At 51.8% G+C, this 13,071-nt stretch overlaps 1 protein-coding gene across 2 annotated transcripts in view; it reads right to left on the reverse strand.

The window, feature by feature from the left end:
- The window catches only part of MTHFS (methenyltetrahydrofolate synthetase), a 33,774-nt gene extending 20,725 nt beyond the window's left edge, over positions 1-13,049 (reverse strand). Inside the window, exons 1-2 of one of the 2 annotated variants that reach the window (XM_060617493.3) lie at positions 12,902-13,049; positions 6,339-6,600 (exon numbers count right to left, since the gene is read on the reverse strand). In XM_060617493.3, the coding sequence (XP_060473476.3) occupies positions 6,339-6,600; positions 12,902-13,021 (382 nt within the window). In that variant the 5' untranslated portion in view covers positions 13,022-13,049. Of the gene's footprint in view, positions 1-6,338; positions 6,601-12,538; positions 12,644-12,901 lie in introns of those variants that run through there. The other variant, XM_060617495.3, reaches the window with a different exon arrangement.
- Positions 13,050-13,071: the final 22 nt, after the last annotated feature.

Here is a 13,071-nt window from a genome sequence, read left to right on the forward strand (position 1 = left end):
ACACATGGGCTTATACATCACAGGTTCCCACAGCCCCTTCTTGGGTTTGGTTAATTTCCTAGAGCAGCTCACAGAATTCCGAGAAACAGTTTACCTACTAGGTTACTGGCTTACGGACCTCATCAAGATAAAAAGCTTCTGCACAGGAAGGAAACAATCAACAAAACTAAAGGCAATCAATGAAATGGGAGAAGATATTTGCAAATGACATATTGGATAAGTTAGTATCCAACGTCTATAAGGAACTTAACAAACTTAACACCCAAAAAACAAGTAATCCAGTGAGGAAATGAGCAGAAGACATGAATAGTAGACACTTCTCCAAAGAAGACATCCAGACCGCCGACAGACACATGAAAAGATGCTCAACATCACTCATCATCAGGGAAATTCAAATCAAAACCACAAGGAGATACTACCTCACACCTGTCAGAATGGCTAAAATGAACAATTCAGGAAACAGCGGGTGCTGGTGAGGATGCAGAGAAAGGGGAACCCTCTTGCACTGTTGGTGGGAATGCACACTGGTGCAGCTGCTCTAGAAAACAGTGTGGAGGTAGAAGGGAGGTACAGGGGAAGGGAAGCAAAAATAAGATAAAAACAGAGAGGGAGGCAAACCACAAGACTCTTAAAGGCAGAGAGCAAACTGAGGGCCGCTGGGGGGGGGGGTGTTGGGTGGGGGGATGGGCTGGATGGGGGACGGGCATCAAGGAGGCCACCTGTTGGGATGGGCCCCGGGTGTTGTATGTGAGTGATGAATCACTGGGGTCTATTCCTGAGACCAATACTATACGGTACGTTAACTAACTTGAATTTAAGTTAAAAAACATTTTTTTTTAATTTTTAAAAAAGTATGATGTAACTCAGGAGCAGCCAGACAGAAGAGGTGCAGAGGGCTGGGTGTGGGGATGGGCACAAGACTTTCCTGCCCTCTCCAGGTGCACCGCTCTCCCAAAGCTCCCTCCGTTCACCAACCCAGAAGCTCTCTGAACCCGTCCTCTTGGGTTCTCACGGGAGCTTCAAGACATAGGTGCGATTGAATCACTGGCCACTGGCCTCCCTGGCCTGAAAGTTCCAGCCCTCCAGAGACGCGACTGGTTCCCCGGTGAGCAGCCCCCATCCCTGGGTGCACTGGAACATGATGTCATTAACATACACTGGGGCGGGGCTGAATACTGATGAATACTGACACACCTTTATCACTCTTACCACTCAGGACACTCCACGGGTTTTAGGAGCTCTGTGCCAGAAACCAGGGCCAAAGAGCAAGTATACGTATTTCTTATTATCAATCACAATTTCACAAAGTCCGTCAGCAATAAAAAAAAAATGTACCCCAAGGAGAATTAACAAAACAGGGAGCATGTGTCAGAAGCCAGGTGAGTGGGAATTAGAGAAGGGGACTGGGTAGCGGGGGGCAGCCGGGGGAGGTGTGGAAAGGTAGCTGAGCTCCGGAATCGTAACTGCCACGTCTGGGGACCCCCTCGCGAGGGGCTGCACGAGGCACTTCCTGCACATCGTCACGTCCCCCCTCCCGCAACTGTCGCATGAAAAAAACACGTGCTTTGAGAGGCAGGTAACTTCCCACATGGTCAAGCCTAGATTCCAACTCGGATCAGTCTGCCTCCAAAGGCAGGGAGCGTAAGCACTAGACTAAAAGACACGGCCTTGAAGGAACAAACACGGAAGACATTCCAGCCCGGAAACACAGCGGACGCGGGTGTCACGGTGACGCGCGCGGCGTGCCTGCGGACGACGGGTCACCGGCAGCGAGATCAGCGGCACCGACTGACGCCATCTCGCGGAAGCGGCTCCGCGACATCCGTCTGTGGAGGAGAAGACTGGAGCTCAAAGGACGCGAGCCACCTTTCCAGTCAGTCAGCAAGCAGCCAGATTAGAACGCACACCCGGTTTATCGGACTCCAACCTATGGTCTGACCGCTGGGAAAGGCTGGCTTCCAGCAGACGCTCCGGCCAAAGCAGAGGAGTGGCACAGAGAAGCCGGGGTCAAGGTGGGAGGGCAGGTAAGGCCCAGGGGGTGGCCTGAATATTCAAATTCTACCCAATGTCCCTTCCTCTGGCCAGAACTAGCTGGCAGGAACCGTGGTCTGCTCGGGAGCTCAGGCCCATCCAGCATCCGGGGAAGAGGCGTGAACAGGGCAGGTGACCTATCCCCAAAGGTATTTTAGGAAAATTAATATGTCCAGGAACCAATTCGAAATTCATTCCAAAGGAACTGAAATGAAGACTCAAAACGGTGGACAGAAGATTCCCCCAAACTAGAATCAGAAACAGGTGATGAAAAACTGCACAGTAAACTCTGGCGCTATCTGAACACCTGGGAGGGTGCAAAACAGACCAGGAGCATCCTACGTCCACAAACCGGCTTCTCCCAGAAATGTGAAAAGCACAGCGGGAATGATCAGAAGGAACTTACGCAAATGCTCAAGTTCGGGGACAGTGGGGGAGCTGAGAGGGACAGAGAGCCCAGTGAGAGGCCAGCACGCGAGGACAGCTGCCGGCTCCCCAGCGGTGAGGACAGGTCCGCCCCGTTCCCTGCTGTGCCCCCATCACACCCGCACAGACCAGGCGCTCAATACGTATTTTCTGAATAGAGTACTATCATCCGTCTGAATTTAGCCAGCTTGTCCTCAAGGACATCATGACTCAGTCAGACGCCTCGATGAAATTCAAACCCACTCTCCTTACCACATTCTTTCAGAGGCCGTGCAACCCTATTAAAGAAAGAAACGGGGTCGGTTTCACGGGCGTTACTTTCAGCAAAGCAGCCATAGCCCGCCCGGAAGCACAGAGCACGAACAACCCAGCTGGAAGCCGCAGGCCACACGCCACACGCTCAAGACCGTGTCCCCGGCAGGGTCCCACGCCACTACCGTGGAGGGTTTGGGTTGGGATGGAAAGTCTTCTTTGTGATCGTTCCGTGAGGACTCGGCACCCACGCACAGAGCCTCTGGAAAGATCAGAAATAAAACACAAAGGCCGACAGTGAGGACACGGCAGCATGCTGTCCTCTGCAGATTTCAGGAAGGACAGCAGTGCCTGTGGCAGTGAACGTGGATGCTCCGGCCCCTGCTCCCCTTGCTCTCAAACCGCACTACTCTTCCCCGTAGGGGGTCACCCACCCAACTGTCACGTCAGCTCAGTGGTTAGCACAGCACCCCCTACCAGGAAGCACATCCTTCTCCCCGGTCGCAGGAAATGGCACCGGGAGGGCATGAGGGAGCTGGCCCAGTCCACGTCCCTGGCCACGGTGACCGATTTGGGAAAGGCCATCTGACCCAACCTGGGTCAGCAAGCATAAGAGCAGGATTTTACTGGGAAACTTGCTCCTTTCTTCCGTGAGTGCTAACAGCAAGCGTGCTGTGGAACCCAAAGCTGCCACGGGCCACCATAGGCCACCACGGGCCACCATGTAGCAACTGGAACACACAGATGACAGCGGAGTCACACAGCAGAGCCAGAGTTGACCCTGATCACTCGGTCTAGTGTATCAAAAGCTCCCCCTTCTGTGGATTTCTCAGTCTCTGAGCCAATAAAATCCCCTTTTCCGTTAAGCCAGGTTGACTCAGATCACGTACTCTCCGTGGAAAGACTCCTGGCTAACCTAGTTGCCTGAGCAGCCCTCACTCTGAGGAGAAGTTCAGCAGAGAGGCGGCCCCTCTACTCCACTTAGCAATCTGCTATTTTGTTAGGTAGCAAACCCCAGGTGGACCTTTGCTCAGGTCACTCCTTTCTAAGCAGCGATGACTCGAGCAAACCCGGAAGATAAACCGGCTACGGGAGCTACGGCGGGACGGCGGTCTGAGCTCTAATCAGCTCGTCCCACGCGCTGTGAAGCGAGATTTGTACTTCCCCCAAAGCTGGCCCGTTGTTAGCGGCTGATACCGGGGACACCCGCGTCCGGAGTGCGACGCGGGCAGATAACAAAAGGCGGAGGCTGCCTGCTCAAACACCTCTCCCGACAGCAGCGAAGAGCCTCCCCTCCCAGGCGGCAGTTCGAGAAACCAGCCGTAATCCCCTGTCCCCTTGCAACCCAGACTGCAAGCACCTGCCAAGAACCCTCAGGGGGTTGCAGCTGGTCCCACAACCACGGCGTGGAGACGCCACGGAGGAGGAAACAGTGGAGTGTCTTGGGTAGGCTTCCTTCTACTCAGAGCCAAGCCCTGAACGTCTACATTCGTAACGTTCTGTACCTTTTGCATCTGATGCTTGGATCTGACATACACTGCAGGCTGGGGTATTTTTCTACGTACATACGCTTGCTGTCGCCCCAGTTAGAGTGTGAGCCCCCTGAAGTCCAGGACCTCGTCTCTGCAGACCTAACAGTGTCTCACACAACGCAGATGCTCGTGAAACATTTGCTAGAAATTACCAAAATGCTATATCCTTGGCTAGCAATGAGCTGATAGTAAAACGAGTAACTCTGTCCACGTGCCAAGTCATGCGAGCCACGTGCTAAAAACCACACATAATGAGTTAGCTCACTTACTTGGCCTGAGTTTATCTAACCAGGAAGTGCAACTAAATTAGGAGGAAAGATCACGCTTCGTCCTTACTTTTCCAGCCGCTGTACTTACGTAGAAATAGAACAAAAGCATAGAAGTTCAGGCTGATGCATTTTAGCTCAGCCTAAGGAACGCGCCGCAGAATGGACAGAGCAAAGACAGTGGGCTCGGCCTCCAGAATTTCAGCAGGGGCGTTACGGAGGTGATGTGAGCACTGGAGGAGCAGTTAACACAGAGTCAGACAGAAGTGGACCGTCCTGGGTCCCACCCTCAAGCCTGCGAGTCTGGAGACGCGGCTGCATTAAGTCTGAGCAACGTCAGGGCCTCATCTTCTATGCCTGGGCCGTCCCCGAGATATACCGCACCCGCTCATCGTCTCACGGTCTTAAAATGCTTGCAATCTTTCCCCTTAAAAACACGAGAGTCTGATAACGTTGGCACTCGTCTGCTCTACTGTGCAGGGCCAGCAGGGAGGTGGTCTGAGTGTACCCTTGGTGCCTAAATGTCTGGCAAAGGGCAGGACTGGACAACAGGGGGAGGTTAAGGAAGCAGAGTAGGGAACCCCCCGAATACCACGAGCCCTGACTCAATCCCCTCCCGCCCCATCTTATTGATTTTGTAGGTTACGGGGTTACACTGGAAGAGAACAGAAATTGAGAGGCAAGGGCACAACGCTGCTTTGGGTTTCCTTCCAACCACTGAAGTCTTAAAAATATACCTTGAAGAAAGGTTTGAGCCTCGGTGTTACAAACTAGGACTCTTAGCTCGTTTTGTCCTTAGCTCTTTGGCTGCTTCCTAATGATTAAATCTCCCGAGTGACTGTGGGAAGGGAAGAGCATGTGTAAAGGTCCTGTGGTAGAGAAGGCAGAGCAGGGGCGGGAGGCAGAGACACTCAGAGGGGCCGGAACGTGGCTTATGCAGGCGGGAGGAGAAAGAGGTGAAAACGACGGCAGCGCAGGGCGCATCGGGAAGAGCCTCGTTGAGGGGCGTTCCCTTCCACGAAAGGGCGGGCAGCAGAAGTCACCGAGAGACTTTACCCAGGGGACAGAAACGGTCAGATCTGCGTTTCAGGAGTCTCGCTTCACTTACTGTGCAGAGAGTGGACCGACAGGGGAGGAGGGGATACACTGTGCGGCGAGAAAGAGCAGCGAGGAGGCCGTCGCGACAAGCCGGTGGCCGGGACGTCCTGGCGGCGTAGCGCAGGGGGGCGGGGGGGAGCGGCATGTTCGATACAGCAGGTACGAACGTGGGGACTCGGCGCGAGACCACATGACAGGCGTGAGAGGGAAAGAGCAAGCAAGGCTGACCTAGAGACCCCTGCGCGGTCAGCTGGGTGGCTGACGGTAGCACGGCCGGTGCCACGCCCAGAGAGACACATGGCGGAAGGGGCTGAGGGAACGTGACTGCGTCTGGAAGACGCTGTGTTTGAGAGGCCCACGTGACATCCAAGAGGCGATGTCCACAAGGCAGCTGCCTGGAGAGGTGAAAGCTTCTAGCGTGAATGGAAATGCGCCCATTAATTCACAGCCCATCACGGAAATCACGGGAAACGATCACCTTACTCGGGGACAAGGTCTAATTCAACGCACAAGGGCAAGAGTCTGAGAAGAGGCAACCGCACTCCTCTCAGGGCTGGCACCTGACGGCTTAGAGGGCATCTCACCCTAAGCCAGCTAACAAGGGTGTCTTGGAATGTAAGCACCACAGGGCTCATCCCGGTAAGAAAATCGACCCCCAGTGACCCGCACACGACCAGTGGGCCACAGTCCCACAGCACGCTCACGTGCCAGTCCCAATACCATTAACACTCGCCTGTGGACAAGGCTTCCTCCCGGACCTCATCCTCTCCAGGCTGAAGGATATTCCAGGACGTCCTGGGAAGTAACGAAATTTCGTCGGGGGACGTCAGTCTCAGCATGTCCATGTGGTTGTTCTGGAACCGGTACCGTGGGACGAAGCAGGTCTTCCCTTGCCGGAAAATGTCCCTGATGATCTCTTCTGTCTCGACTTCGTCTGGCATGCTCAGAAAGATGGAGATTCTTTTCGACTTCTGATACTGACTGTGAGCTATCACCTAAATGGGAAATGATGACAATTACCCTTTTTCTCCAAGATTACACTTGTAAAATCCAGCGGCTCCCCCGATACATTTTGCACGTGCCCCCTTCTCTCTGAGCTTGCACTTCTCCAGCTTCTTCAACTACCCAAACCCAAGGCCGCAAAAGAACACAGAGAGGTGGAGGGGGGTCAGACAGTGCTGCGTCCTGAAGCCTAGCGCTTGGTTCTGAGACGGCAACCACCTCTCTGACGGCTCTGGCCTCTCTGGCCCGCCTCCTCTAGGACTGAAAACTCATTACAGAGTCGCCGTGGGGCCTGCTGTCTGTGCGGAGAATTCCGGGCTTGGCCTCCAGCCACCTGCTGCGGCCACCTCCGGTCATCCCAAGCTCTGTCTGGGGTTAACTCTGAACCTCGGCTCCCACGACTGCCTGGACAGCCAGGCTTCTCCCCTCCAAAATTCTGCCCATTTAAGCCAACTCAAGCCCTCGCTTCTCCTGACTTCTGCAGAGCACTTACAACACTTAAAAGTTCACGTACAACCTAACAGTTATGTAGGATCGGATTGGTTACTAATCGGTGGTATTCTAACCAGTCCGCAGGCTCCTGGGAGCAGAGGACACGCCCTGTAATTCTCTCAGCTCTGTCCACCTCCGTCCCATCGCCTACACCTCTTCTGTTCACATGGGTGTTAAAGTGGCACAGAGATGGGGGGCGGATCCTGGAGAGGTGAAGTCCTTCCAGACACAAGTGCCAAGTTGTGCGAAGGCGGCCCCGAGTCAGAGAACGCCTTCCTGCTCCTTCCTGCTCAGTTTAATGGTGCATCGGGCAGAGAGGGCAGAGCTGTGCCAGCCACACAACAGTTACAATCTCAGAACTGCCCCAGACTCGGAAGTTAGCTCCTGGCTCCCCTTTTGCTCTTGTTCCCTTCCTTTTCTGTTCCTCCGAGCTCAGAAGAAAAAGATGCTGCCCCCGAGGCCTATCAACGTGACTGGCAGAAACAGACAGGCACAGAAAGTCGAGTTATTCCTAACAGAAAGGAGCACATAGAAATTCAGTAGATGGAGCACAGCAGACCGGTGTCAAGGAAGGAAGTTCACTCCGTCTCCGAGAAGTCACAAAGCTGTCATGAGGCTAAAATAAGGCAAAACAAAACAAAACAAAACAAAACAAAACAAATGTGAAACCCAGATCATGGGCAGACCTGAGGCTTCTGGCACGCAAGTCGTTTCTGAGAAAGTCAAGGTCTATCGTGTTCTCTTTATTTTTTTTTTTAATGTTTATTTATTTTTGAGACAGAGAGAGACAGAGCATGAATGGGGGAGGGTCACAGAGAGAGGGAGACACAGAATCCAAAGCAGGCTCCAGGCTCTGAGTTGTCAGCACAGAGCCCGACGCGGGGCTCGAACTCATGGACCATGAGATCATGACCTGAGCTGAAGTCGGACGCTTAACCGACTGAGCCACCCAGGGACCCCTCGTGTTCTCTTTAAAGAGAATATAAAACATCACAAGCTGATTAAGCAGAAATAAACATCGGTTAAAATTCAGTGTGAGACTATGCATACACATTTATCTTTCTTGCTTTTAAAAATCTCATTTATCGGACAGTAAAAAAGCACAAAAAGAGAAAGCCATTATAACACTGAGAACAAGAGAACGGAGACTCGACTAATTTCTGTGAGACGGTGCACATGGGCGCTATTTACACAAACAGCAACAGACACAGCACTCAGAGGACGTGGCCATAGGTCAGGCAGGACCCACTCCTCCCAAAGTGACCACAAAAGGCAAAGGAGAGACCCAGGAGCTGTCATGCCCTCACTCATAAACACGCACCCACAATAAAGATTCATCAAACATCCTAGGAAGCTAAAACACAAAATAGAAGGACTAAGGAGGCGGAGATGATCCAGCAGGAAACTGAGATAATTCAGAGAATGGGGAATTTTTTAATTCTAATTAGTTATCTCAGACAAATTCAAGAAGATAGTTGCATCTATAAAATAACAACAGACAGCTATGGAAAGAAAGCAATCAGAGATTAAGAAATAATACTTGAAAATTAAAATTAAGGGGCGCCTGGGTGGCTTGGTCGGTTAAGCGTCTGACTTCGGCTCAGGTCATGATCTCACGGTCTGTGAGTTCGAGCCCCGCATCGGGCTCTGTGCTGACGGCTCAGAGCCTGGGGCCTGTTTCAGATTCTGTGTCTCTCTCTCTCTCTGCTCCTCCCCTGTTCAGGCTCTGTCTCTCTGTGTCTCAAAAATAAATAAACGTTAAAAAAAAAAAAAAAAAGAAAATTAAAATTAAGAACACCAAAATTTAAAAATTCAGGAGAGGGGCGCCTGGGTGGCTTAGTAGGTTAAGTGTCCAACTCTTGGTTTCAACTTAAGTCATGACCTCACGGTTCATGAGTTAGAGCCCCGCATCAGCACAGAGCCTGCTTGGGTTTCTCTCTCCCTCTCTCACTGCCCCTCCCCCACTCTTCACTCACATTCTCTCTCTGAAAATAAATAAGCATTTTTTTTTAAAAAATCCAGGAGAAAGCCTTAAAGTGGGAGAAAAAGGCAAAGAAATGAGGAAAGTAAAAGAAAAATCTGTTTAAGAAACACAGAAAGCTGACATATGACTTTTACTATTTGATTAACAGTAATTATAGAAAGGCACAAAGAAAAAGAAATAATCTAAGATACAAAAGATAAAGATACCAGTCTTCAGAATGAATGGAGGTCATGGGTGCTGAGCAGAACAAAGAAAAATATTTTTAAACTTGAAATTCAAACCATCAATCAAATATGAGGGTAAAGACATTTTCTAATGTATAAAGTCTTTAAAAGTTTACGCCCTTAGATATTTTCTAAAACAAACAAAAAAATTACTTGAGAATATACTCTAATAAGATGGGAAGGAAGGAAGGAAGGAAGGAAGGAAGAAATCCAACAAGAAAACAATGGGTTCAAGCAACAGCTCTAACTCAGAAGTAGGGTAAGAGAAACCCCAGGACAATGGCTATGCAATGGGCTAGACCAGAGGGAACAGGGGGCTATAGAGTGCTTTCAAGAAAATGGATTTCTTTTAACAGACAAAATGAAAAAGAATCTACTAACAAGATAAAGGCATATTCTTGTTTTGCCAAAAAGGAAAATTAAAGGCAATCAAAAACTCCTTGAAAAAAAGAGGTAAATTAGAAATGTATACTCCAAATAGGAACAGACTAAAGCATGTCATGATTTTGAGCAATTTTAGAGCATAACAAAAGAGAAAGGATTTGGTAATGACACTTGAAACATTCTCCACCTAGCCACACATATCTCATGACAGAATTATATATCCTTTTTGTACAACCATACAACTCAGTTCTACAGTGAATACCACATATATAACCGAAATATCGTAAATACTATTTACTTAAAATCCAAATTTGGCAGTCAGCCACAGAAAATGCTCAGTAGACTCACTGTAATTATAAAACAGAATACAAATATTATGAAACTTGACAATTTAAGAAAAATGATACAGGAGTCAGAAATTAGCAGATATGGGGCTCCTGGGTGGCTCAGTTGGCTGAGCATCCAACTCTTGACTTCAGCTCAGGTCATGATCCCAGGGACATGGGATTGAGCCCCACATCATACTCTGCACGAAGTGTGGAGCCTGCTTGGGATTCTCTCTCCCTCTCCCCTCTGCCCCTCTCCCCCATTTGTGCTCTCTTGCTCTTTTTCTCGGAGAAGAGAAGAGAAGAGACGAGACGAGACAAGAAGAGAAGAGAAAGGAAAAGAAAGAAAGAAAGAAAGAAAGAAAGAAAGAAAGAAAGAAAGAAAGAAAGAGGCAGATGGACAAGACAAAGTGAGTACAGGGCACTAATTTCCTCATCTTATTTGGTTGGGAAGTCAAGCTATGGCGTAAGGTTGAAATTCTTTACCATACATTGCTTTTCCGATAAATTTCTAAATTATAAAAAAGGTGCTGTGTCATTAAGAATAAATATGCCTTGTAAAAGAAAATCATTGAGAGAAAGGGATCATTTAATACCTTTCTTGAACATGCACTATAGCAAACACCGTTCTAATCACAGCACATTGATGTTTTCGGCCATGATCCATTGGTTGGTCACAGAATCAATAGCAGGTTACTTACAATCAGCACTTTTAAATAAAGTAGAGTATATTAAAGTTCACAGTGTATAGTAACAATCGTGAAACACTGGGCTGTGAAACATTTCATATATGTGTGTATTTGTAGGCGGTAAAATGTATTTATTACTGAGGGTCATGGTCTGCTTTTCAACTTTTCTTTCTTCTGAGGCCAGTTCTCAGTTGTCACCCTATTCTGTCACTGGCTCTACGTCTGCAGAGCTACTCTTCCCACCTGAAATTTATGAACTCTAATATACAGGCAGACAGAATGAACTTTATTTTCCCCATGCCACTCCAAATTCTGCACCAACTCCTACATGCTTCGTGCTTAGTGACGTTAAACCCCTATCTCTGAATTCTGAAACCACAGGCGACTGCCCTCCTTTTCCAGTGCTACCCTTTATCTGACCAGTTCCCAGGTCCTGCTGATTCTCACTGCACTGACTCCGGTCTCCCAAATGCTGCCAATGTGCTTTTCCTAAAGGATCTATCAAACACATGTGTTGGGGAGCCTGGCTGGCTCAGCTGGTGGAGCTGGCGCTGTGAGTTCCAGACCCACCTTGGGTGTAGGGATGACTCAAAAATAAAATCTTTAGGGGTGCTTGGGTGGCTCGGTTGGGCGGCTGACCCTTGATTTCAGTTCAGGCCATGATCTTGTTGTGGTTGTGGGATCAAGCCCCGCGAGGAGCCTGCTTGAGATTCTTCCTCTCCTCAAAGAAATAAAATAAGGTCTTTCAAAAACAAACAAAACAAACAAACATGTGAAGCACTGAATGTACCCTTTACACACCTGTTTAAACATTTACAATAGGCCTACAAGGATGACGTCATCCCTTTAATGGGTAAGGAACCAGACCCTGGGAAAGACTAGGAGACTTGGCCACGGCCCCATACGGCTAAAATACAGTGGGGCCAGATTAAATCCAGATCTGTGGCGCTCCAAAGGCCGGGTCCAATTGTGCCCTTCCCTCTCTTACCAAAATACTCCTGCACGTGCCATCTTCCCTTCCCCTGACAAAAGTCATCTTAGACTAACAAGTGCATCTCAAACATCTTCCTACAGCACAGCCCCTCCCCCGAGTTTCGACATCACGCATCTGGGAGCACTGCGAGTCTTTATTCACGAGTCTGTTGCCTCTTGCAGACTCTCCTTCAGAGCAACGACCAGACGGTTTTCATCCCTGCAACCCCGCACACTGGAAAGTGCGGACCACAGAGTGCGTTCCCATGCGCAAGCTAACCCGCTAAGATCGGGCACCTGCGAGCCAGGCTGGGCTCCCGTACCCGTCTGCGCGCACAGGGCACCCGCCAGCGCCTCTCGTAGGTAGCAGCTCGGACACCTCGGTGCGCCAGGACACCCCAGCCCCGCACACCTACGTGCAAGGAGATGGGGGGGGGGGGCTTGCTTTGCTCCACTAACCCAAGGGGACCTTGCACGTAAGGAATAGGTGGCTGACAGAGCGGGCAGGGCGATGAAGGAACTCTGGCGGCGCAGCTCGCTGCAGGCACCTCCAGGAGGGACCGCCTGCCGCTCGCAGGGAGCTCGGGCGCCCGTCAGAACCAGGGGGGGAGGCGGGGGGCGGACCCGTCTGGACGCGCGGACCCGCCCCGCCTCCCCGACCCCGGGGCAGCGCGCGGGGACAGGGCACCGGACGCCCGTCGGAAGCGGCCACGCGCTTCTCCGCCCGCGTCCCTGAAGCGGCTGGACTCCCGCTGCGCGTCCACGGCTCCCGGCCACTCGCGGGGACCCCCTTGCTCCGCGCCCACCGCTCAGCCCACCGCTCAGCCCGCCAGAACTTCCTGCTTCCACCTTGCTCTCACCTCGGCGGGCCGCCATCCACCTCCACCCTGGCCCTCCTCGGCCCGGGACCCCCTCTTAGTGAGGGGCCGGGTCGGAGGGTCGTGCGCGCCCCCGGAGAACCGTGCGCGCGCCCGGGATCGTCCTGACGGCACGTGAGGGGGACGTGCGCGCGCCCGGGGGATGGCCCCGGCACCCGCGGAGGGGACGTGCTCGCGCCTGGGAGGGGGGGAAGGGTCTTTATGGCACCTGCGGGGGCGCACGCGCGCCCGTGCCGACGTGCGCGCGCCGGGGCCTGCGCCTGCGCAGAGCCGCCAGCCCAGAGGCGCAGGGCCGTTCCGTGAGTGGAGCGGCCCGCAGTGCTGGCGGTCCCCGCGGTCTCGCACCTTCTGGGCCAAGAGTTGGGACTGACGCAGCCGCTCCTCGGCGCTCATCGCCCGCAGACGCTGCTTCAGCTCGGCCCGCAGGCTCCGCTTGGCGCTGCTCACGGCCGTCGCCGCCGCCATCTCTCGGACCAGCCCCGCCCCTGTGCTCGTCCCCGCTTCCGGGTCGTCGG

The sequence above is a fragment of the Panthera onca genome, chromosome B3, assembly GCF_046562875.1.
Source record: "Panthera onca isolate mPanOnc1 chromosome B3, mPanOnc1 haplotype 2, whole genome shotgun sequence".
NCBI lineage: Eukaryota > Metazoa > Chordata > Mammalia > Carnivora > Felidae > Panthera > Panthera onca.